Raw genomic sequence first — 24,757 nt, 5'->3', positions numbered from 1 at the left:
TTCGCAAAATAATAAGAACACAACAATAACAACAAAATAATTCGCTATGAAAGCGGAAATTACCAGCATTCGCAAAACAATAATAACAAAATAAAATAATATATACTATATACAAGGCTAAAAAGAGTTAAAATGGTAAAATTAATATGATAAAACCAAACGTTTTCGGCTGTTTGCCATCATCAGGGTTGAAGAGACCGTCCGCACGCATGCATTTATATCTTATGTAATTCCCGTTGGGAAAAGTTTACTGACATAAGAAATGACTTGTTTGTTCAAACTGGGGCGGAATTGTTGGATCATTAGACCCTCAACGATTCTACGCTTGTGGAATGTCTGTGCTGAAGAGAGAACACGCCAGGTGAAAGAATGCGATGGGTTTTCCCGCAGGTGTTTTGCAGGTTCAGAGGTGTGAGCAGGATTTGAATGTTCCGCAATTCGCACTTCTAAATTTCGCACAGTCTCGCCAATGTAGTCAACCCCACAAGAACAATCTCCTTTGTAAACAACTTTGGATCTGTGAGTGTTTTTGTCTTTGTTATTAAAGAGGCTTTTGATGCGCCTTGTTTGCCACAGGATTACAAAGATGAAGTTGAAATTAGTAAACTTGTTGAGTTTAGCAATAAACGTTTTACTAAGTTTTTCGTTTTTGCCGCAAAACGGGAGCTTGATGAAAACTTTCTTACGTTCTTCGAAGAGAAAATCTGGAATGATGTTGTCGTCTTGTGATGAGTCGGTTAGGAATTTGTTGATTGTATGCGAGATAAAAGGTTTCGGATAACCTGCTTCGATGAAAGAAGTTTCTAAAGTTTTAATGTCCTGCTCAAAATCGGTGGAGATTCGTTTGGCTCTATGGAGTGCGCCAGTGATGCAATTCCTTTTCCACTTGGTAGGGACCTCAGATTTCCAATGTGTTGGTAATTTCCCCGGTTTCTTAAAGACGCTGCAATTGAACTTGTTGGTGTAACTAAAGGCAGTATCAAGAAAGTGGTCGGGGTTTTCTTCGACAGTGAAAACAATGTTAGGGTGGTAGCGATTTAGGCGTTCAAGTAGAGCATCAGGCTCGCCCTTTTTCTTCTTAGAGAAACAATCATCAACATATCGATCATAGAATGGTGGGTTGAAAGGTCGGACTACATCAGCTTCTAGTTTGGCCATGAAAATGTTAGCAAGGACTGGAGATAGTGGGTTGCCCATGCCGCATCCATCGATTTGTTTATAAAGCTTGTCGTTAAAACTGAAAACTGTATTCTTGGTGACATTACAGAGAAGACGTCTAAAGAGTAACTTTGAGCTGAGTTGTGGTAGCTTGTTGTTGGTGTAGATTTCATAAATGATGTGGTCGATGGTTTCATCGAGCGGAACTTCAGTGAAGAGAGAGGACACATCATATGATACCAAGACTTCGTCATCATCAACAGTTCTATTAGTTAGACGCTCAGCGAAATCAGTGGTAGTTTTGATGCTGTATTCATTCTCAGTGAGAGGGAGTAAGTAAGAGGCTAGGAATTTAGCTGTTTCGTAATAAAATGTTCCACAAGTGCTGACAATCGGTCGAAGTTTCAGATTGTCCTTCGTAATTTGCTCAGGGTTCTGGAATTTATGGGTTTTGGCAGTCCCATAAAGGAAAGCAGGCTGGTTTGATGTCGGCTTGATCTTGTCCAAGGGCAGAGATGACTTGAAGTTTCGGGTCAGAAAATTTTGAAAAGATTTAAGGTCTTTTAGTGTGTTGTCGTCAGTCTCCACGTATTTACCGTTAGTTATGCCTTCTTCGATCATAGTTTCAGCACGTTGCATAATGACGACTGATGAATCTTTATCGCCGGAGAGGACCACTAAGTCGGGATCAGATGCTAGTTTTTGTAAGACTTTGTAAGTGTAATCAGGAGTGTTGTGAATGTTTTGATTGAAGAGGTTAGAGTGGACGCGGAGGAAGTGTTTGAAATCTTCATGTTGGCAATCAGGAACGCTTGAGCTGACTTGGTTAAAACAACAAAAATAAAACAACAAAAATTACCCGCCTAGAAAGCGGAAACTTCCGGCATTCGCAAAACAATAATTACAGAACAATACCAGAACAAAATCACTCGCCTAAAAAGCAGAAACTCTCAGTTTCGCAAAACAAAAATTACAAAACAACACAGAACTTGTCGCCTTGAAAGCGGAAACTACCAACATGCGCAAAACAATAATAACCACAGGAAACCCAGACAAACTCATATGACAACAAATATTCCTAATATTCAACACATGCGCGCGCTGCCCATATATGGTCAAAATGTTAACGATATCTGTCATCCGTACATAACAGATATTTAACAATTATCCTGCGAAATCGCGCGGAATATCGCCTGATACTTAGCCGACGAGGCCGTAGGCCGAGTTGGCTAAAATCAGACGATATTCCGCAAGATTGAGCAGGATAATTGTTTTATTATTCGACAAATTGTCAACGAAACACATTTTGCAGAAAGAAAAACGGTAATTATGCAGCGCTTTACAAAATTTCGGACGATTCTTCGCAACCTACGTATACCGCAGGATATCTGTTATGTACGGATGACAGATATCGTTAACTTTTTGACCATATATGGGCAGCGCGCGCATCTGTTGAATAATAACCTGCGTTATACGTAGGTTGCGAAGATAATTCCGAAATCTTGTAAAGCGCTGCATAATTACAGTTTTTTTTTTCTGCAAAATGTGTTTCGTTGACAATTTGTTGAATAATAAAACAATTATCCTGCTCAATCTTGCGGAATATCGTCTGATTTTAGCCAACTCGGCCTACGGCCTCGTCGGCTAAGTATCAGGCGATATTCCGCGCGATTTCGCAGGATAATTGTTAACTATAAGCGGTACCTCCTCGCACCAATCTGCTTTCACAATACAATTAACAACAAAATTCCTCGCTGCAAAGCGGTACCTCCTCACGTACAAAGTGGAAACTCTAAGCATTGGCAAAACAATGTAACAACAACTATTCCTCGTCAAAAGAAGCGTCTCCTAGCTTAAAAGCAGAAACTTTCTACATCTACATAACAATGTTACAACAAATTTCCTCGCTGTAGAGTAGTATCTCCTCGCTACAAATCGGAAACGTAACGCGTTCACATAACAATGTTACAACGCGTTCACATAACAATGTTACAACAAATTTCCTCGCTGTATAGCGGTATCACTTCGCTACAAAGCGGAAACGTATCGCGTTCACATAACAATGTTACAACAAACATTCTCGCTGTACATGTAAAGCGGTATCTTCTTGCTACAAAGCGGAAACGTATTGCGTTCACATAAGAATGTAACAACAGAATTCCTCGCTGTGAAGCGGTATCTCGTCGCTACTAAGCGAAAACTCCCAACATTGGCAAAACAATGTACAGAATATAACCGCAACTATTCCTCGTTAAAAGAGGCGCCTCCTCGCTTAAAAAACGGAAACTTTCTGCGTTGACATAATAAAGTAACAACAAAATTCCTCACTGAAAAGCGGTACATTCTCGCTTTTTAATACAAAGCGGAAACTTCCATAATTCGCGAAACAACATAACAAGTATACCGAACCTATAGCGCCAGCGAAATAAACATATAAATAACAGAGAAAATAAATTGTTAGGACAAATAAAAACTAATAAGACGAAACCAAACCGAACATAATACAAGAACTAAAATAGAGTTAACAAAAGAACGCTGAACACGTGGCATAGAAAACGAAAGACCCGGCGAATAAAAGCTAATAAAACAAAGCAAAATATAAAAATACCTTACAGGCGACGGTACAAGTTCTGTGTTAACGCTTGGGAAAACGACAACTGGTTCTGGAACCTCCATAGGTAAAGGCGAAGCGGGAAATTAAGCCATAAAGGAAAAGGCTGGTGCCGGTTGACGGTAGGTAGACCCAAATTTTCGAAAACAATTTCCGGGAACTTTCAGCTCCATTTGATTTTGCTTCTGGAATTTCCGGGGTTTTCGGTTGAATGGTTCGCATTTCGGAAAGACAACACTTTCCGGATTTTACTTTCCCAGGAAATTTCTGTACTATTCGTCCTTGTTCCGAAATTTCCGGAATTTTTGGTCGAATGGAAAGCGCCCTAGGTCTACCTTGCGAGGTTGTCCTCTTTTCCGGAAATTTTGGAAAAATTTACCATTTTACACTCAGCCCAAGTTCCTTCGGCAGAAATTTTAGCGATTTGGGCAGCTGAAAGCAGCTACATGTGTTAAGAAAGCGTTCTTGAAACTCCAAATAAAAAATTTAGGTTAACTCGGTTGTTTTTCGTTGTTGTTTTGCAGGCGGCAGCAAAGAAATGTACAAATATTTATAACGCGCGTGCAGGCTACGCCATTGTATTGCTCATTAAACTTTTTGGGTTGGCGACGTTTTCGTTGCTTGTGTGCCTTTTGAAAGGTCCCTGTATTCGAGGCTACGATGTCATTCATGGCGGTTTTTTTAGTGCTCGGAATGCTTTTTATTTGCAAAAATATAGTTATATGTGCAACAAACCTGCCACAGTGCATTATTTAAATGCACCGTAGAAATTTCCATATTCGACGCACTACCATATGCAAATTTTGTTTTCCCTTCCGTGCAGTAAACCGGAAGAGTCGGAAAATGCTGTTCCATTCGCCACTGGAATTTTCCGGAAACTCAAACCAGAATTTTTGGTCGAATGGAAAGCGCCCATTATTTTGAAGAGTTTAAATCAAATTCCGAGATGCGCTAATTATGCATGCAGTGAGGATAGTCTTTAATTCTAACGATTCATTTGAAACATGCAAACAAGAAAAATACAGAATAAATAAGTACGAACTTAAAACAAAAATAAACCCAAAATACAACAAATAGAATATAAATAACGGCAAACTAGAAAGGAAAACGTGATTACTTACAAGATCTATACGGCACTCCGGATTAACAACGACTGAATTTAAAGACTGAAAAACTACAAAGCTATATACGGAATCCTGAACAAAAGAATAGACTTGACGAGGTTACGTAATTAACAATAAGCGCTTACACAACACGACGCTGAGAAAGCTAATCTGCATTAAATCTGCACGGAAAAAGTACGCAAAAAAGAACTAATAAATGCAGAAACTGAACCTAACGCGGCAAGAAATGTTTTAACTAATTACAAAACAAAGACAAAAGAAAAAATTTAACTCTCGTGGCTACATCGCGTTTCTCATGTCGCACTCTTATTAGTATTCAGCACGTGCAGTAGCTCTCTTCTTCTACCCATATTACCTTTTGGTCTTGTCGCGTGCACTTTTCTGCTTTTTTCCGACAACCTTTCTCGAATTAGCTCTATATGACGTGCTTTTAACAAAGCCAATTTGATCATTTTGTTATAAAGTTTGCACTGTAGAAGATTTTGTCGTTATTACTAATACTTTAAGATAAGACTTACGCTGAACAAAAGATCGGAATACAACAGTTTCTTACTATATTAAAAATTTCGTTGCATAACTGTTTGTAAAACGTACTGTCCTTTCAAACTGTTCGAATAACACGGGACTTGAAACCACCTTAACCTGGTACTTGTAATTTTTTCTACGATGATGGCCTTAGTTTCATCTCAGCGAATTTGAGTGAAAGAGAATATCTGAAGTGGCCCCAACGGACACCTTGAGTATCATTTTTTTCTCCCAGGTATCTTCCGTTAAGATTGGAGTACTGACAATTGTTGTACCACCAGGCGCCTGTCCATGCTACAGCACAGTTATAACCAGGACTAATTCTGTCGTTATCCCTGTCTTTAGTACTAAACGCCATGTTATTAAGATTATAACCACGTGTCATTGAATCTCCCGCTGTTCCTGAATATGAACCCACTTCAAGTCGATACAGCGCCTGCTCATCACCGATGTTGAACTTGCCATATTTGGCATACGCTTTACCTCCGCTCCAGTCCTCAAGCTCCACTCGTAGAGAGCTCGGTCTAGAGGCCGTCAGTCGGTGGATCTTGTCGTTTCCTAACCAGAACTCAGCAGTCAGCTGACCAAAGCCTGCTTTATAGTCGTTCCATCCCCGATAGAAGTCTACCGAGCCATCCTGTCGTCTCTGAAACACTGTCCAGCCTCCACCGTCAGTGCGCATGTCACAGTAAACAGTAAATGATTCTCTACCATCTGGGTTGACAAAGTACAATCCACTTTGAGTATGGCCTGATTTGAGGAGATCGTAACAATCTGACAAAATAGAATGCTCACTTAAGTTACTAGCTTTTCAGTTTCATTAATCTATGTGAGAATTGCCCAGTTACCTTGCAGAGAAACTATTATAATTATGGAAAGTTCCAGTACGCTGTAGACAACCATCGATAACAATTTGTGGGGAAAATTGGTACGAGACTGAGGTCACAACGAAAATTATAATTATAAGGTCTCACTGCTTGGTTTCTGTTCTGAATCAGAGTTCGAGGGGTTGCTTTGGAAATGGACAGAATGTTACACTGGTTATATTGTTACTACAAAAGTTCACATCGTTAATTTTTTGCGCATACAATCTTTATACTTTTCTTAGTTTCGAAATTTCCCTGCGGAAGGGTCCTTACTCGTTCATTCATAAGCATGCCGTGAATTCTGAAATTAAAAAAATCTGAAAAATCTGAAAAAATAAATGAAAAATAAAAAACTGAAAATCAAAAGGTTTTCAAAAACTGAAAATCAAAAATCTGAAAAATCCGAAGGATTATTGGAAGACAAAGAAATATCACACCTTTCTCGTAGCTTTTTGTCAAAAGTACTAGCAAAAAATGCGACTAAGAACGCTCAAGAAGCGATCAGGCCTTCCTTTACTCTTGTGTAAACATACTGATACCCGGTCAGATACTCTCCCCTGTTTTTTCTTCCGGCCCCCTGGCGTTCTCTACTCAACGTGTAAAAGGAGACGCTGATTACAGGTTAGGGCCGGACACGAAAAATTAAAAAACATACACTTGTAAAAAAACCTATACTTACTAATAGGAGCCTGCTTCAGTTACAGCCAGTGGTTAGATTGGTGAATTTGAATCACAGACGACCGGTTTCTAGTCCAACACCCTCACACTTTGACTACGCTGCTTCCAAAACAATACATACATCTTGAAAACGACCAGGCGATGGAAATAAGTAATGATAGTGTGTGAGGTGGTTGTGCGAAAAGTTAAAGGTAATCCCTTGGCTTCGAGTGATTGTACAAACAATGTTGCATGCATGAGCCTTCTTTTCAACGATTTCTTTCATTATCTGAATCTCGTATCGCTATAGAATAAAGAGCGACCGACCCAGGATATGAGAGCAATATAACCCTTCGGGAAACACTTTACTCATAGTTAACTGAACTGTACCTCTTGCAAGATATGATATTAATCCACCAGGCTCCCCTTTTGTTCCCGGCATGCCTGCGGCTCCTTTGTTTCCTTTTGTTCCCGGCATGCCTCTGGGTCCTGTGTTTCCTTTATATCCCGGCATGCCTGCGGCTCCTTTGTTTCCTTTTGTTCCCGGCATGCCTCTAGGTCCTGTATTTCCTTTATATCCCGGCATGCCTGCGGCTCCAATGTTTCCTTTTCTTCCCAGCATGCCTGCGGCTCCTTTGTTTCCTTTTGTTCCCAGCATGCCTCTGGGTCCAATGTTTCCTTTATATCCCGGCATGCCTGTAGGTCCTATGTCTCCTTTTGTTCCCGGCATGCCTGCTGGTCCTATGTCTCCTTTCTCACCTTTGATTCCAGTCTCTCCCTTTAGCCCCGCAGGTCCCATAATGCCTTGGTTGCCGCTCTTTCCTGGCGATCCTATAATACCTTTATCTCCCTTATTTCCAGTTCCACCTTTCTGTCCTCTTCGTCCCCGGGCTCCTTTTTGTCCTCTCGGTCCATATGGACCGGGAAGGCCTGAGGGACCCGACTCTCCTTTAGTTCCGGGCATGCCTTCTGGTCCAATGTCTCCTTTCTCACCTTTTGGTCCAGTGTCTCCTTTTAGTCCCACAGGTCCCATAATGCCTTTATTTCCTTTGTTTCCAGTTTTTGCTTTCTGTCCCCGTCGTCCCCGGGCTCCTTTGTGTCCTCTCGGTCCAGGTGGGCCTGGAGGGCCTGGGGGACCTGACGAGCACGTGTCACTCTTTGACTTACACAGTTGCGAGAATAGAGTGATCATTGCTTCTGCTGTGTTTTTATTTTCCGTAGCGTTTTTAGTTGTGTCAGCTTGACGTCTGCTTCGATGGAGTTTTTGAATTACTTCTAACAAAAGAAAAAAATAAATGGACAGATTTCTACGGGCAAAGGCGACAATTATTTGTTTAACAGATTAACATATTTAAAATAGTTTTACTCGTCACAGAGAGAACTCTTCCTGCTATTGAACGTAAGATCCGTTAACCGTTGTTTGAAGCTAATCCAGGCGTGATCAGCCCAATTAAGTTTCATATCTGTTAGGACTTTTCTGTGAGGATTTCTGTGTTAACATTTTCCTGGTCACTTTTGAATTTCACTTATTTAAAAACTGCATAAAGCATTTACAGTGAATAACGCTTCAGTACACAAACAAAATTAAAACTTCGAGTAAAATTCTATTAATCTTAGATTAACGGTAATCCGCTTTCGAACAGAGGCTCAATTAAGGACAGCAAAGGGGATTTAGGTGAGGGAGCCTCTGCGGAGAAAGGCCCAGTCAAAAACATGTGTTTGCTCTTTGTTTTTAACCACGAGACTTCCTATTAGATATAAACGACCGTCATTTAATATTATATTAGACCAGGAGCCCATGACCCATATTAGACATAAACACTTTCATTCGAGACAAAAATGATAGAAATGGTAACATATTGCTTCGGCAGACAACATATCTTAAATATAGATATGTTTGTAATAAACTTCCTGGTGAGACAGCGTTACATGTCAACCTGTGAGATTCGTCGAGCTGTTTTTAGTTCTTATTATTATGTCAGGAATATTTAAAGGAAAATTGGTTCGAATTCTTCTGAACTTGATTGTCTGTGTTTGATTCGAGACAACTTGACCTGCTAACCTTTGGTTTGTTTGCCACAGCACACAGGAAGCGCGGAGAACACGCAAAGCTCTCGATATTTTCAGTGTGAAGGCGTTTCTTTAGTGTGAATTTGATTTTCGTATGTAAACTGAATGTACTTGTAAATAATTGTAGCCGTTTCCACAAGAAACGGCCATTCAAAAAAAAAAAAAGAAGCAACCTCGAATGACATCCGATTTTAAAAAAATTTGCAGATAACAGCAAAAAAAAAAAATTAGTTTTGCAACGTTTATCTTGGTCTCTTAAATTATTGCAATTTTTTATGTATAGGGAAGCCATGCAGTTATTTTGGTTTATGCCAGGAGTCACATTGCATGTGCTGGTTTTGTGCATGTTTTCCGACATATCTTATTGTCACTCCCTATTTTCGCGATAGGAACTTAATTTCGCGAAAATGAGACATGCATATTTCGGGGGGGGCGGGACTTAATTTAAACGTAATAATACATTTACGCGGGTCGGTAATTTCGCGGTATTTTGAAAAAACGATATGAGTAACAATAAGGTAGTTAGATCGATATCGTGTATTTATCGTGCAGACGCACTAAAAAAAAAGTTTGCGGACACTCCGTTAATAGCGGCCTAGAAAAGGCTCCAAATGACCCAAAACTTCTTATTTCTACTTTCGGAACTACACGATATTTTCCAAAGCCAGACTTACCAGGAAAATTCTTGATTGTCTCCGAGTTGTGGTTGTTTGACAATGACGGCGGCTTGGCTTCCGCAACGCTTTCAAGAGCGTTGATTCTCTCCATCTGCTCATTCAACTGCAGCTCAACTCGAAAGAATCCAACGCAATAAAACACAATAGACAAAACAGAAATGACAGAAGCAAACGAAGGCAAACTTTGCTTCTGAGCAGTCATTTAGGGGCGATTTTAACAGTAATAATTTTAACCAAGACACCAGAGTTGTTTAGAAATGGCTTCAGCTCGTTGTGTGATACCGAGATCACGAGCACGGGTTCAGTGACGTGCCAAACTGTTCTGTTATTTATGTACTGAAAGTGATCATGAAGAAGCTCAAATTCGCTATGGATTTGAAACTGATCTCATTGGCTTTAAATTGAAATGCTAGTATTTGTTGAAAGGCTGAGAATTTTCTAGAAAAAATAAAATTTTCGGTATTTCCGGAGTTCAAAAAAAAACAAATCCAAGAGGCTCTGCCAGGGTAAATTCCTGCAGGCGACATGGCCTCAAAAGTAGCGACAGCACAGAAAATGAAATTGCGACAACGTAACTTCCTCGCCAAATTGCGACAAACAGTAACCTTTCTCGCCAATTGCGATGACCGATGAAACAGCGACACCGGACACTTTGAATTCGGACAAGCGACTAAGAATCCACCCCCCCCCCCCTGGCAAGGCCTCTTACTATTGCAAGGCTAGGACTTTGAGCCATCGAAGAACAAAAACAAAAAGACACACTTCAAGTTTACGAAAACAAGAAACCGCCAACACAAGTCGAGTTCTCCTCAACTTTTTGTGGGAGCAATCGGATTTTGTGCGCTGTTTTGTGGTTTGCGGGCTTACTTGTACATGCTTGCAGTAGGATGGCCTTGCGGGCTAAGGCGCCAGACTTAAGGGTCATTCCCTTCTTCCCAGTCTTCAATTGGGTAAGTGTTCTGGTCTCCAAATGGAGGCGTGGGTTCGAATCCCACTTCTGACAATACCTTGTCAAAATTTTAACATACTCTGAAAAGGAAGTTGTTTATTTTTACTTTTTCTACGAGAAAAACAAATGAGCCAGTGCGGGCCAAAGTGTCTTATACCGGTATCTGTAGCATTGAGTGATCGTTGACTCCCCCAAGATAGGATCTTGCCAGTCCAATCGCAGGGAGGGTTTACTTCCAAAATTAAGGTGGCTAGTTATTTAACGGTTTGCAGCCGACTTCACTTTTGAGCTGATCGGTATTCTATCAAATAGCTATGGACTCTTCACAATCGTCTGTGCAAGTGTGCCTCGTTTCGTACGTAGATATCACAGGTAGGCATACATAACGTGATGTCTGATGTGATTGGCTAATCAACAGCAAGGCGCCATATTGAGATGAAATTTACATGCGAAAAGCCGATCGCTCAAACGTTTTGTGCAAAGATTTCTGCCGAAGAAAAAAACGCCATGTTTGTGCGAGTTTCAGGTAAAGAAACACGTATTTTTCATTGCCTATTGGTCTTTACTTTATCTTTATTGTTGGACAGCGTTCATTCTTGACTCTTTAGCGTACAAATTGAATGCCTGTCGAGGCTGCAAGATGAGCTCTGATATTTCAGCTGCCAGTTTTTCTACACCATAAACTTTTATAGAAGTAACCTTTAATAGGGCGAATTCTTTGTAAAGCTCTTTGTTCACTAATAATAATATAAAAGTATTAAAAAAATTAATTCAGATTTCAGTCAAAGCATTTTTCTCAGTTTAACAAGGGCTTCAGTTGAAATGGCGATCATTTCAGTCATTTGTTTACATGCAGTAATCTTATTTTAATATAAGCTTAAGCTTAAGCTTATAATTGACCATTCTTATTAATATTTGCCACATCTAGCTTCCACGCCATTGCTGCAGTTACTTTGAATTAAATATTCGTTGAAGAGGATCAAGAATCCGAATCACTAGAATGAATTCAAAATTTAAAAAGGTACTGTATAGGCTAATATTCTTTCAATTTTATTTTCAAATACTGCGCACTGACTGAACAGTAGTGTAATAAGCTTAACTCAGTTTTCGTTTTTAGGGTGTAAACCAAGTCCGTGTTTTGAACAAACTAACTGGTGGATTTTCCAAAAATGAAGACAAAGACTCAAAAGAAACAGATGATAAACCAGAGGAAAAATCCATGGCCAAGTCTCTTAAAAGTGTAAGTAAGAAAGTCTATTTACAGCTCAACTCAGAAAAACCCGTTTACACTAGAAATATTTGTAGAATGTTATTATGTCATGAAAGAAAACCAATCAGATACAAGATATGGTTTTGGCACTAAGCATGACTAAAGGCCATGTTACACGACACAATTTTTCCTGCAATTTGCAACGCAACCGTGACGACTCAGTAAAAAAACATTGCAAGTTGCAGAGGAGGTGTCACATGATATGCGTGCTATAGTTGTTCGCAACTTGCAACATGCCTGCTTACTTATTAAAATCTCAGTGGTAATGATTGGCTCTTGTCTGATTGGCTGATTTGAACACAATTGCATTGCAGGTTGCGCTTAATATGTTACACACAACAACCTGTCTCACAATGTTGCAAAGAGTAGAGGATATAATTCAACTTTTTCTGCAAATTGCAACGCAACATTTTGCTGCATTGCAGGTTGCAAAAATGGGGTGTATGTGCAATTTTTGTCACAACTTTCTAACGCAACAGTTGTTGTGTTGCAAGTTGCAGGAAAAATTGCAAAATTATGTGTAACATCAGCCCTTGAGTTTACTGGTCAAATTCGAATCAACGTGTTCATGCTAAATGTTGTGGATTCAATCATATATAATTTTTATGTGTAGTAAGACAGTGGGGCTATCCAACAGACAGATTTTACAATGTAGCTTTACTGTGCACAATGGTAAAGGTTCTTTGATTTTGTTTATAAAAAACAGACTGTTGACAAAGTACGGCTGAGACTTAAGGTGGCGTCCATGTTGAAAGATGCTTCTGAACCTGATAAAGATGAAGAGAAAAGGTACTGTGCATAGCAGTTTTGTAATAGCAGTTTTTTAGAGCTCAGGATAAAGCTAATTAATCTAAATTAGAATCTCATTTTATGTATAAATATTACAGTTGATGTCAATATTCAATTCCAGTTTGAATTTATGGCATGGAAATCACATTATTTTGTTTTATTTTTATTAGTATAACTTGCATATTCTTCTTGTTTATCATCAGACATGTATAAAAATATAAAATGCATTAAAGAGCTATTTCACTGCCTTAGTTAGCATACTGGACTCTTGATCAAGTGCTCCAGGTTCAAATCCTGGACAGTATCCAGGGTTTTTATTAAGAATTGTTAGTAATAGCAGGAAAATAGTGTAAAGTAACCGGAGAATGATTTTTAAACTGTCCTGCGTCTTAATAAGAAAATACCGACAGTGTAGGTAGAGGCCTTTGAAATTTCCGTAGCCAGAGAATTCTACGAAGTAGAAGGAGAATTCTCCGATCTCCGATGCCTAATGAACACCTTGAGTATCATTGTTCAGTTCTGGGTGTACACATGTGCCTCTTTGAGGGGTGACCCTATTCAGCGGAATGCCGGGGGGGGGGGGGGGGGCACCCGGTATATTTTTGGGTGGGGGTGTGCGACTGGGAATTTGAAGCCCTTACCCTATACCAGACCATGTTCAGCTGATTTTTGCAACCCTATACTAGACTAGACACTGAAAATCCCTTCCCTATCCCAGACTTGCATTTTGTTAGAACTGTATCATTATCAGTGTTTTAATGGAAAACCATCTGTGAACAACGATGCCGCGATTATTTTTTTTTTACGTTTAGGAAAGCCTCTTTCTCTTCCGAGTTTCTGGACTTTATTTGTCATTCCGTCGATCGATTTCCCGGCAAATGCTACCCTTTACTAGACCAAAACTCTCTGATTTCTATACCCTATCCCAGACTAAACTGCTTGAAAACCATACCCTATACACTGTACAGTATTTCATGTAGCTTTATGGTACACACAGCAAAAAAGAAAAAGAGACAATATGAAAATGACATTACATGTATATTGAGACAATTTTTGGTTCTCAGACTGCCAGTGCCGCCCCCCCCCCCCCCCCCCCCCAGACAAGAATTATTGTAATTAAACCATTTCTCTGCTGTTGTTTTTTAACAGGGAAAAAGAATTTCATGCAGTGTTCCATGCAATACAGAATGAGGTATGAAGTTTTTTAAAAATTTTTAATTAGCTAAACTGTAATTTCTAATTAATGGTGGATTCGTATTATGGAACAACACATTGAAGCATTTACATTCCAAGTGACATTGACAGTCAACTCCCACTTTGGGACCAATGTATATAATTATTTAGTGCCAATATTAGGAAAGTCTGTAAATATGAAATTATAAAGCAAAAGTTCTTTTAGCATGTGATTCTTATTTAATTTGTTGGGACTTGAACCCCTGTAGAGTAATGGGTTTCTCTAATATGAATACTGTCTACAAGGTGGGGGTTGACTGCATGTACTTGAATTAGTCACTGTTCCATAATTATTGAAGACAGTAATCTGCAGCCCCCTAAATTTAAGGTACATGTTATATTGTAAAACTCTTAGAAAGAAGAACTTTTGATGTCAAAAGAGAAAGAAGAAGAAAACATGTGGGACATTGTTGATTTGGATGATGAAGCAATTGAGGAGTATGCATCTAATGAGCTGCTGGGTCAGTTCTTGTCCAACACAGTGTTCAGAACTGGAATTCTGTGTGTTATTCTGTTTAACAGTATACTGATTGCTGTGGAGACAGACCAGGAACTTGTAAGTACAATTGTACTTTGGATCACACTTACAGTATGTTTAATCATACCAGTGGTTATTAATATTGAATTTTGGCCTAACCGAGTGGCTGACATATAAAAATTAAACGGCATGCAATGCATGCAGAAGCGATGACGATTCCCAAGCAAGGGGGTCAAACAGTTTTTTTCAGGAAATTTGTCAAAAAATTAATGTAAATAAAAGTAGATGGCGACTTCTGTGTTGAATTATAATTGTTCAAAAATTTGCGTTATCTTGTAGCATGGCTTCCGATATACAATATATGTGATACTTCTTGCGAGCGACATGCAAGGTCAAGCACTGTCTTGTAACTGTTTACACACACAGACCACACAGGCCTAAATTTATTAAAAGATGTAGAGTCTGTCAAATTCAATAAACTCTTCAAATATAATTTGTCTCTTTTGTTTACACTTTGTATCAGTCCTTTCTAACTTTCCAGGAGTATTTTGCTTCATGTTCTTTGCGGCGATATCTTGTTAACTTGATCTCTGTTTGCGTCTCATTATTCTGTAGTTAGTTCCCAGTCCTATCAGTCAATCGATTGATTGATTGATTGATTTTCAAGCCTTGTTCTTCAGCGATAATGTTTGTTATTATATTTTGCATAATCTTGTAATAACTGTTAATCATTGTTCAACAGGAACAGAAGTACAGTCATTTGTTCTCAGTGTTGGACCAGTGCCTGATGACAATCTTTGTATGTGAGATCCTTGTCAAATGGTATCATGGATTCTTTATGTTCTGGAAGATGGGATGGAATGTTCTTGATTTCTTCATTGTGGTGGCTCTTCTTCTTGGACCGTGTGAGTTTGACTTTAAAGATTTATCGTTGTTGTATGTGAGGGAAGATACTAGCTAGAAGATCGAATTAAGTGAAAAAATTAATGATGTAAGTTTAACTACCGTAATTAGTCGAAAAAGTGCTTCCCCCAATGAAGTGCCGTCCCGCAGCAAGCACCGCATACTATAGCAAAAATACTAAGCTGTAAAGCACCGCCTGCTAATAAGCATTGCACCCCTCATCAACAACGAAGAGCTTAGTAGAATCAGGGGGGCTCAAGAGAGGGGTGGCCCTTATTCAATAATGCTTACAGAAGGATGGAAGCAAACACTTGCCGTAAGAAACCAACTCAATTCACTATCCTGTCGAGATTTAGCATTTAGCTTACTAAATTCAAAAAACGGTTTATTTTCGACGAATTAAAAGCGTGAATCAACGACTACATCGTGCTCAATTTCTCTAAGTCAGCAGTAAATAGTACAAAATGTACAGTTGCAAATATCGCGATATTTGAAGTAGCTCACTGATTATTTTGCTATGTTGTTATTATTATCAGTGCTTAGTACAGGATCAGGCAGCAGAGGAGTGTTGAGAATTCTTAGAGTGTTGAGAGCTTTCCGCAGTCTTAGAAGGTAGAAATCCCACAGGACACCTAGTGTTAGTTAAAGCAGTTGTCTTAACACTTTCGTAAATAATTATATTTCTACTTTGGTTTAGGGTTTGTTGAGCGGTAAACGTCTTAATTGTTAGCTGACTTAGCAGCTAGAGTTGCTAAAGGTGTAATTGTTTCGGCCAGTTACTTGTGAACATAAAGCGATTCTGACTTGGTTTATGTGGGTTCCCGCGCTTGTATCCTACTTAATTCGTTTGTTTGCTCCATTTTCGGCCGTAGCGTCTGCGATTCAGTTTGGTTTTAGTGTTACAACAATCATTACAAAACTATCCGATGCGAAGTGCGTAAAAACAACATGATAATGTTGGTTTAGAACATCTTATCTTTATTATTTATTACCGAGCTTAAAATTTACCATCTTTATTATTTACAACATGATAATGCGTTACGTAGCCCCTTAGCTAGGAAGCTGTAACAGTTTGTAGTCGAGACTGTAGAAAAGACTCGCGGCAGCTCTATTTGCATTACAATTCAGCATTTTTAACCAATGTTCGCCTGGTTTCGATTCATAGCATCAGTTCACTGCCTGGGTTACAGATAGTTGTACAGACAATCCTGCAGTCCGTTCCAGGTGAGTGTTGCTTGTTTTTATGATTTCTTGTTCAGTTTAGAAAATTTAGCTACTTAGTTAACTTCACTTTAGCTCGGCATGGTTTCGTTAAGTTTGCCTTTTTTTAGTGTAGTCAGCTAGTGTAATCGTTTAAACTGGTCTAGTCTCAGCTAGTCTAGTCTACTATTGTCTAGTCCAGTCTAGTTTAGTCTTGCATTGCCTAGTCTAGTTTAGTTTAGCGTAGTCTAGTCTAGTCTACTCTCAGCTAGTCTAGTCTAGTCCAGTGTAGTTTAGTCTTGGCTAGACTAGTCTAGTCTAATAAAGTTAACTGCTAAAACCTAAACCGTTGTTCCTTCTCTCGACAGACATGGCCAACATTGTCCTTCTGCTTGTGATTATCATGTTGGTGTTTTCTGTGATTGGCGTGACACTGTTCAGAGACATTGTACCGATGTATTTTGGAAATCTCTCCAGCTGTATCTTTTCAAAATTCATCCTTGTTCCTTGTTCCTCACACGCAAATTATCGAGTTTTACATTTACTTCCCCTCCTAAGCTCCTTCCGGACAACTTCTCACTTCTTTGAACGTAACAACCGCCACCCCGGTATAGTTCTTTTGACCCGTCTTGCACTGTCTCCTTCAAAATGGCTAGTTCGGGTATGAAAAGCTTTGCGACTATTCTTGTTTTTTTTTTTTTCACTTTTCAACAGTAAAATCGTAAGTATTGAAGTTATATTCTTTGATTAAATCAATTATAATCCTTGACTTCTGTTAGCTATGTTTTATCTCTTTGTTTGCCTAACTCAAGATGGCTGGATGGAAATTTTCAAAGCTTTTCAGGTAGAAATGGCGGGAAAACAGGTGAAGATTTAGTCCGAGCTGCTTAAAAGTCATGGCATATATTTGGAACAAAACGTCTCAAGCTAGGCTGAAGACTAGTACTAAAAAGACGACTGAATAGTCAAATGTCAATTTATTGGTTTCAAATACACGTTCAAAACAAAATTGTCTATAATCATAGAGAGAGGCTTAAAAGTTTTTTATAACACGCTAAGAATGTTCATGATGAGACTGAAATTTGGGTTAGAACGTTTTTCCCATTTGTTTTAAAAATGAAAAATATCATCATGATTTGAAAATTGGAACCACAAGAACATGAGAACTAGTGAAAAAAACAATAATGATGATGACGGCATGCAATGATGATAACGATAACGATGATGATTAATTTACCCTGCAAATTAAATAAAAGCAAGTAACTCTTACGTATTTTGTCGCAGGATGTTGGCGAGACTTATTATGTTGGTGGAGGGCTCTTTCTTCTCGTCTTCATAGCTATCGGTGCGTTTGTATTTGCCAACCTTGTTGTTGCTGTTGTGGTGACAAATCTGGTAAGTGACTGCCACTAATTTTCAAAAATATACCGGGTTAATAAAATAGTAAATTTGGTTAGCAATCCCTCATTTTGCAAGAAGTATGCCGCAACCCTCGATGAATAAGGGGGTGCGGAGGAGGTATTCTGTTGTTATTTTAAGGAAAAATGAGATATTTCTTGATTATGTTTGTTTTTTGCCATGGTCCGCTCTAAACACGTGCATCTTTTCATACGAACAGGAATTCGCTATGGTTGATGTGAAGACTGAAGGCAAGGAGCGTGAAACAGATGATCTGAAAGCCAAACTCGAGGAAGAAGGTAACTTGTTCATACATTTGCGACTTTGTAGAGAGTTTTCTGATTCTAATTAGAGAGTTTAAGCAAACCACAACAAAAACGGCACCAAGAACGTCGCCAAATAAAAGAATGGCTCTACACTTGCGTTATCAGATAAAATTCTGTACATTTCTTAGTCGTCCTTTGCGAAACAACAGCGTGAAATGACCAAATTCAAGGATTTTTTCCGATTTTGACATTGACTACTGTCTCTTCATATCAAGCTGGAGCTAGTTCAATGTTATCTTAAAACCAATAGACTGAAAAGTTATAAATTAACTTTCTCTTTTCCTTGGTGTCGCCGTTTTCAGAGACCTAGAAGAGTAGTTTTTTTTTTTTTTCAGAAATAATGGTTCCTTCCAAAGCGTGGGTATGCTTGCTAGCAGCTGTACAAATGCACAATCTATTTTTTGAAGGCAGTTCTAACAAAAACCTATTCAACTTACTTGTGTTTTAGACACTACAGTACCAACAGTCGGAGTGGAAGAGGTCCCCAGTTTTGTTTACCTGAAACAGATGCCTTTTCAATTACCGGTATGTTTAAGCTTCTTTTCTGAAAAGGCTCTTCACTAAGGAAAGACAACGAGGAAAGAAACGGCGAGCCAAGCCGAGGGGACACTTTACTGTTCGTAATTAGAGAAAAGTCTGTTTACAGACTAAGTTTTAATGCTGCCTTACTAAGAGATTGCAAACTGAAATCATGTGGCGAGACTCCTGTAGACCATGACAAGAGCTTCTCTGTTCGCTGTAGTTTTGTTCTCTGGGGTAAGTAAGTAAGTAAGTAGGTAGGTAGGTAGGTAGGTAGGTAGGTAGGTAGGTAGGTAGGTAGGTAGGTAGGTAGGTAGGTAGGTAGGTAGGTAGGTAGGTAGGAAGGAAGGTAGGTAGGTAGGTAGGTAGGTAGGTAGGTAGGTAGGTAGGTAGGTAGGTAGGTAGGTAGGTAGGAAGGTAGGAAGGTAGGTAGGTAGGTAGGTAGGTAGGTAGGAAGGTAGGTAGGTAGGTAGGTGTAGGTAGGTAGGTAGGTAGGTAGGTAGGTAGGTAGGTAGGTAGGTAGGTAGGTAGGTAGGTAGGTAGGTAGGTAGGTAGGTAGGTAACTTTATTGAAGTCTCAAATGTGTCGTACCACTAATGGCGCCAATTCAGTCTGGGGGAATAACTGCCGGTTTTGGTAAATCTTTGTTGAAGCACTCGAAGAGTTTTCCGAATTATTTCATCCAATCAATAACTTTCGCGAGTGCTCACGAGTACTCGCAAAGCAATCGCGCGTACAAATACGTAACGTCGCTAAGCAACTTCAGGCTTAAAAACCGCGGGCTCAGTCACTTTTTGGAGAAGTTATGTCACCATCAACTGGCACTTCTTCCCCCGACTGAACTGTAGACACTAAGTTCTCTCTCTTGCGAGATACTCTTTGCAAAAGAGATTGTTTGGTTGGTGATTTTATAAGTACATGTTCTTTAGTAATTCACATTTCATGGCTCGTTTATAGGATTTGACGAACGTTTCATGTGAGAAACTGGAAAACTATTTACTGATTCTGAGCGCAATTGAACAAAATCTGGTTGAATCTAAGAAGATTGAAGAAGAGATAATCCAGGTAAGATTACTGTTCACTTTTGATCGCATGATAAAAATTAAACTTTTCAGTGTTTCCCATTTATTTTGCTTGGAACAAAGCAGTAGCTTCAGTCCTTACTTCTTCTGGGTGAATCAGTCATTCGAATTAATTCGTGACCTTCTGAATTTGTGGAATTAAGTTCAGTCACAAAAAAAGAGGTCAGTTTGGAAGGCCCCGCGTTAATCCACGTTTAGGTTCACATGGGAGGCTCAATGCTTAATGGTCAGCACACTGTACGGGTTCGAGCCCTGGCCGGGGTCATTGTGTCGTGTTACTTCACTTATATATTGCCTCTGACTTTCTCCATCAAGGAGTATTTTTCTTTTGGTATCCTTAAAAATGCCGAGGTCTCGCTAACCCCCCCCCCCCCCCCCCTAACACAAGACGATCCAAATGGAAAAAAACATGCCTAAAACAAAACCGAAAATAAATTTTACTTAAAGCAAGAGGAAAAGAAGTGAATCTGTGATAATTCTTGTAAAAATTTTAGTCAGTGACCCAAGCTGCCATTTGTGGAACCTTAGAAATAAAACTATGTTCTTACTTCCAAAATCATTTTTGTTTTCTTCACTTGGAAGATTTTCGGTGAGGTGTCCGATTTACAAGAAAAAGCCAAGAAGGAAGGCATTTTAAAGAACGACGCCGAAGAAGTCACAAGGATGAGGAGCGAGGACAATTTTATGGTATGGCACTTAATATTAGCTTGTGATAAAAGTTGTCTGCCTCAACTTATTCCAAAAAAACTTGACCAATAAATCCTGGAACAAACTAACTAGTTCAACAACGTCTATGTACATTTGCGCCTTGTTTATTGGATAATATTTTCTGTACGTCCCCCTCCCCCACAGTTAACTGGCGGTGACTTGATGTCGAACCTGATGGAGATGGAACAAGGCAAAGTGTTTGACTCGCACAAAGACACGTTGGGTTCCATGTTACGAGAGGGAGCCAGGTTGATTAGTACGGCTACACAGAAGAAACAGTCATCAGACGAACGCAGAAAGTCTTCTTTCTTGCCTAATATCTTTCATAGAGGATGAACACCTTCAACTTTACATCTTGAATCTTTATCTGTGTTTTCTGAAGCTTAACGGTTATTGCTTAGCAATAATCATGACGTCAGTGACCACATGTTTATGCTTTTCAAACTCGTCTGACTTGTTCATACGTACTGTTAAAGAGTAAGAGTTTGAGGTATTTTAATCGCGTTTTAAAAGGTATTTATATTGTCTTTCGAAAGGTTGTTAGATTTCAATAAAACTTACGTCACCTTTTCATAGTTTTTATGTCTGACATTTTTCCCATTCAGAGCCTAGGGTCGCTTTCCATTACTCAGAACTGGCCGGCCGGTCCGTTGGTGTTAAATGTGAAATACGGTAGGTCTTTTTCAAGAGATTTTCCCACAAATCCAAAACAACTGTCTAATACTGATATATAATACTGGTCTGACCGGACAGTTGTGACTAATGGAAAGCGTCCCAAGAGTGGATCAAATCGAAACGAAGCGATTGAACAGAGTAAAGTCGGGATTCCAGCTGTAATATGCAATTCACAATTATAAAAAATAGGCAAAGGTTAAAAGTTGTTCTCAAACTGTATTGACCCATCAGGCTGATATTGATCAAGACACCCGTGGAATCCCTTGACGGGACATGAACTAAACACTCCTGTCTCGTACGCGTCCCAGCCGGACTGTTTACCGGTCGATAACCAGTGTTCGGCGTGTTTGTAAACCTCTTTACCGTAACGATTCCTTACATAGAGCCCTGGATTGAAAGGCACGTTGAGCCAGCTGCCGCTGAAAAAGACCTTCGTTGGAGGGTGCTCATTAGTGAGGGACCCTCTGGGGCTCATCCTATGCTGGCCATACATCTGGATGGACCATCCGTCAGCAAGAAGCTCGACCTTTCCACCGGCTTTACGGCCTTCTACACAGCACCACGGTTGCTCTAATAACGAAATGAAAATGATCAGTCATTTAAATACGACATTGTCTTAAAGTAAATGGTTTGTTGGTCAATCGTTGAATAGGACACTTCAACAGAAATTTTATCTTAAAAAAACTAGGCATTTTTCTTGTGTTCCTATTAGTTCAGACTAAAATCGAGCTTTAGTCAAGATAGACTTATCAGAAGACTCTCATCCTTAAGGAGATACGTCACGGACAACGTGACGTCATCTTGAAAAAGCTGGCAAGTTTTTTCATGTTTGTCATTCGTAAACTGTCTTGATCTTCGTCAGTCGAAATCATCCTTGGTTATTGATTTTCGAGTTTTTATTACTCCTTAGTTTTTTTGCTACGTTAGAAAACTATTATTTTGAGGTTTCCTTCAATTTAAGAGTATAATCAGAAAAAGGACTCAAAATACCGTGACATTGCTCTTTTAAATTAATACAAGGAGTGAGCACTAGACGTCGGTTTTGACTTATTTGGGCTTTTTTGTTTATTTATCTATTTATTTTTGTTCATTTTTTACGTCATATTTGCGTCGTAATAGGCTGTTCACAGACCCCCATTTTCTCGTATTTTTTTTCGATCGTAGAAACCTGTGATAGGGGGCGGCTGAATTGGACGCTAGTTTTTTTTCCTTAGAATAAAATTTGGATATAAAGTAAAAACCAGTTCTTGGGCATGTACCATTCTTACTGGTTTGCCTGATATATCAAGAAAATGAACGAGTTTTGTACTCGGCATTTTACACTAATGAAATTCGCTCGAGCTCGTTACGCTTTTGGGTTTTTCATTTTTCGTACTTACGCTCGAGTTAGAAATTTGTTCTCTCTTGTATTGTAAGTTTTTTTTAAGTCTGTTATACCTACTTTTTCCTTTATAACGTCTGCGTTGCTAACGTTTTTTTTCAGTTCACTGTAAGTTTTGTCCTCTCTTGTATTGTAAGTCGTGTAATTGCGTAATACCCTCCTACTATTTTTCGTTTGTAACATCCGCTTTGCTACGGGTTTTTTTTTTTAAGTTTACTGTTTTTAGAGTTTGTTCTCTTTCTCTTTTTTGAATTGTAACTTTTGTAAATGTAGTGTCATGTAACCTTTGTGTGAGCAATTAATAAAATAAAAATAAAATAAAATAAAAAAAGAATATACACCACAAGGCTATGATATATACTCACGGATGTCATGAACCACATATCCTTGTCTGGTAAATACGTCTTTTATCTTGACCAGCTTTGGAAAATCCGCAGTAAGAAATGTAATGTCAGCATCTCTCTCCCAAGGCAGCACCTTGTTCAGTTTAACAGCTCCTAATAATGTCCCTTCCTGTAACTCACAAGTTATGTTATTCCTGCCGCATTGCTTCATCACAAATTTGATTGCATCTGCAATGTTCTCCAAACAACACGGTGGAACTACAAGTCCAGACTTTAAAGGACATTTTTCTCCGTTACGATGTTTAATACCCCTTCGGCAGCCAAACCATCGAGTTTTTCCATCGGGTTCAACGATCTTTTTAATGCTGTGCTTGTTTGCAAAGTTTGCAAGTTCGTCATCGCGAACTGCAGGAGACTGCATGTGAAACATTACATCCGGGCAAGAGACTACTGCAGTTCCGCCATGATCAAGTCCCGGATGTAATTTCGAATATCGATCTTTTACCCTCAAAAATAAATCTCGGAAAAGACCATGTTCTCCACTTAAATGAAAACCAATATCTCGTAGCACTAATGTTTTAGCTAGAAATGGACCGGGAAGGTCGTCACAAACTAAACATTCGGCGAAAGAATGATAATAGCCCGATTTATAAGACAAAGTGTAGTTTTTGAGTTGCGTTTGAATGCAGCCATGTGACCAGTGACCGGTAAGGTTTCTATAACTGCCACCTGCAAAAATTGTATTTTCACGAGTCGATAAAACTCTTATGAGCCTTTCGAGGTCAATATCGTTTGTGAAATCTGTTAAACTAGGCGCAATCAACGTGTATTCTGTTTTTATTCGATCGATTAAGTTTTGAAGCAAGTCTCCCTTGTTAAAAGCGAAGTCTTTGATAAAATGAATGGTAACTTTGGTGCGTAAATTTAAAGTGATCTTATCCTTCATCACATCAAGCTGTCGCTGATTCCAGCTTTTTCCCAGGATAAAATGCGTCCTGATTCCAGGAAATAAACGGTATACGCTTTCTACAAATGATAAAAACCTGCCAACACGACCTGTTGGGTTAAAAATAATATTTTGATCACCTGTTACAACAACATCGTCAAAAATTAATGTCACAAGGTCTTTTATGTCTCGTTTAACTGAACATTTTTCAGTTTCAAAACCCTTTGTGTAAAACGGATAGCCATGAATTGATCCTTTGTAAACTTCAGGGCATACAACTTGGGATTGTTTCGCCTTGTCGTCGGTGAATCGTTTTCGTCTGTCTTCGTCCACGTTAGTGCTCGTAATAAACTCGATTTCTCGAAGAAGTTTCCGTAGATTGTCGTAATGACCGTCGATAATTCTCGCCATGGCGACATCACGGTCTACTGACATTCTAACATAGGCGAGGTCTTTGGTTAATCTTCGAAGTCGTTGAATCGTTTTCTGGTGTGCTACGCAGAGAGGTTTGTTAAGAACCTTCTTTAAAAGCGCTATTTGTGCCTCGTTTTGTAAAATGCTTCTCGATGTGTGATAAATGTTGATGCACAGATACATTATAACTAACACCATGAAAATTGTCTTGAGCTTTCGTTGAATTCCCAACATCGCAATCAGTCGGCGCAGTGATCGATCCTGCCTCTTTTTACCAGCTAACAAAGCCCTGTCTTTCCTCTGAAAATCACCATAATTTGAAAACAACATTTCACTGCAGGTTAATGACTCTCAGATCCTCTTGTTTGCAATAACAGTGTTTTGGGGAATTTTTGATTGCCGCATATGGCGTCGTTCCTCCGATACAACCTCTGCAACCGCGGTAGCCTGGGCC

At 39.2% G+C, this 24,757-nt stretch overlaps 3 protein-coding genes across 5 annotated transcripts in view; 1 reads left to right on the top strand and 2 right to left on the bottom strand.

Annotated features, from left to right (window-relative positions):
• LOC144647742 (uncharacterized) overlaps positions 1–10,071 on the bottom strand; it is a 55,317-nt gene extending 45,246 nt beyond the window's left edge. The window contains exons 1-3 of one of the 3 annotated variants that reach the window (XR_013569622.1): positions 9,686–10,047; positions 7,332–8,216; positions 5,781–6,192 (exon numbers count right to left, since the gene is read on the bottom strand). Coding sequence is in view for 1 of the 3 variants with exons in the window: in XM_078507420.1 (XP_078363546.1) it covers positions 7,332–8,216; positions 9,686–9,890 (1,090 nt within the window). In the remaining 2 variants the exon portion in view is untranslated. Of the gene's footprint in view, positions 1–5,780; positions 6,193–7,331; positions 8,217–9,685 lie in introns of all 3 variants that reach the window. The other 2 variants (XR_013569621.1, XM_078507420.1) reach the window with 2 other exon arrangements.
• A 978-nt stretch (positions 10,072–11,049) lies between these two features.
• Positions 11,050–21,118, top strand: LOC144647754 (cation channel sperm-associated protein 4-like). Its single transcript, XM_078507434.1, has 17 exons — positions 11,050–11,163; positions 11,566–11,658; positions 11,755–11,877; positions 12,614–12,696; positions 13,846–13,888; positions 14,285–14,485; positions 15,150–15,312; positions 15,847–15,922; positions 16,476–16,534; positions 16,879–16,989; positions 17,290–17,354; positions 17,795–17,905; positions 18,129–18,207; positions 18,683–18,759; positions 19,711–19,818; positions 20,418–20,522; positions 20,688–21,118. Exons 2-17 carry the CDS (start codon positions 11,638–11,640, stop codon positions 20,877–20,879), a joined length of 1,617 nt encoding a protein of 538 aa, XP_078363560.1. The 5' UTR covers positions 11,050–11,163; positions 11,566–11,637; the 3' UTR covers positions 20,880–21,118.
• Positions 20,687–24,757, bottom strand: LOC144647737 (uncharacterized). The gene is made up of 2 exons (XM_078507411.1): positions 22,965–24,757; positions 20,687–21,788 (listed from the first exon to the last, which is right to left on the bottom strand). Exons 1-2 carry the CDS (start codon positions 24,631–24,633, stop codon positions 21,415–21,417), a joined length of 2,043 nt encoding a protein of 680 aa, XP_078363537.1. The 5' UTR covers positions 24,634–24,757; the 3' UTR covers positions 20,687–21,414.

Source organism: Oculina patagonica, chromosome 4, assembly GCF_052425735.1.
Source record: "Oculina patagonica isolate OP01 chromosome 4, crgOcupat, whole genome shotgun sequence".
Lineage (NCBI taxonomy): Eukaryota > Metazoa > Cnidaria > Anthozoa > Scleractinia > Oculinidae > Oculina > Oculina patagonica.
Note: the sequence above shows the minus strand (reverse complement) of the source record. Positions and strands in the feature narration are given on the sequence as shown.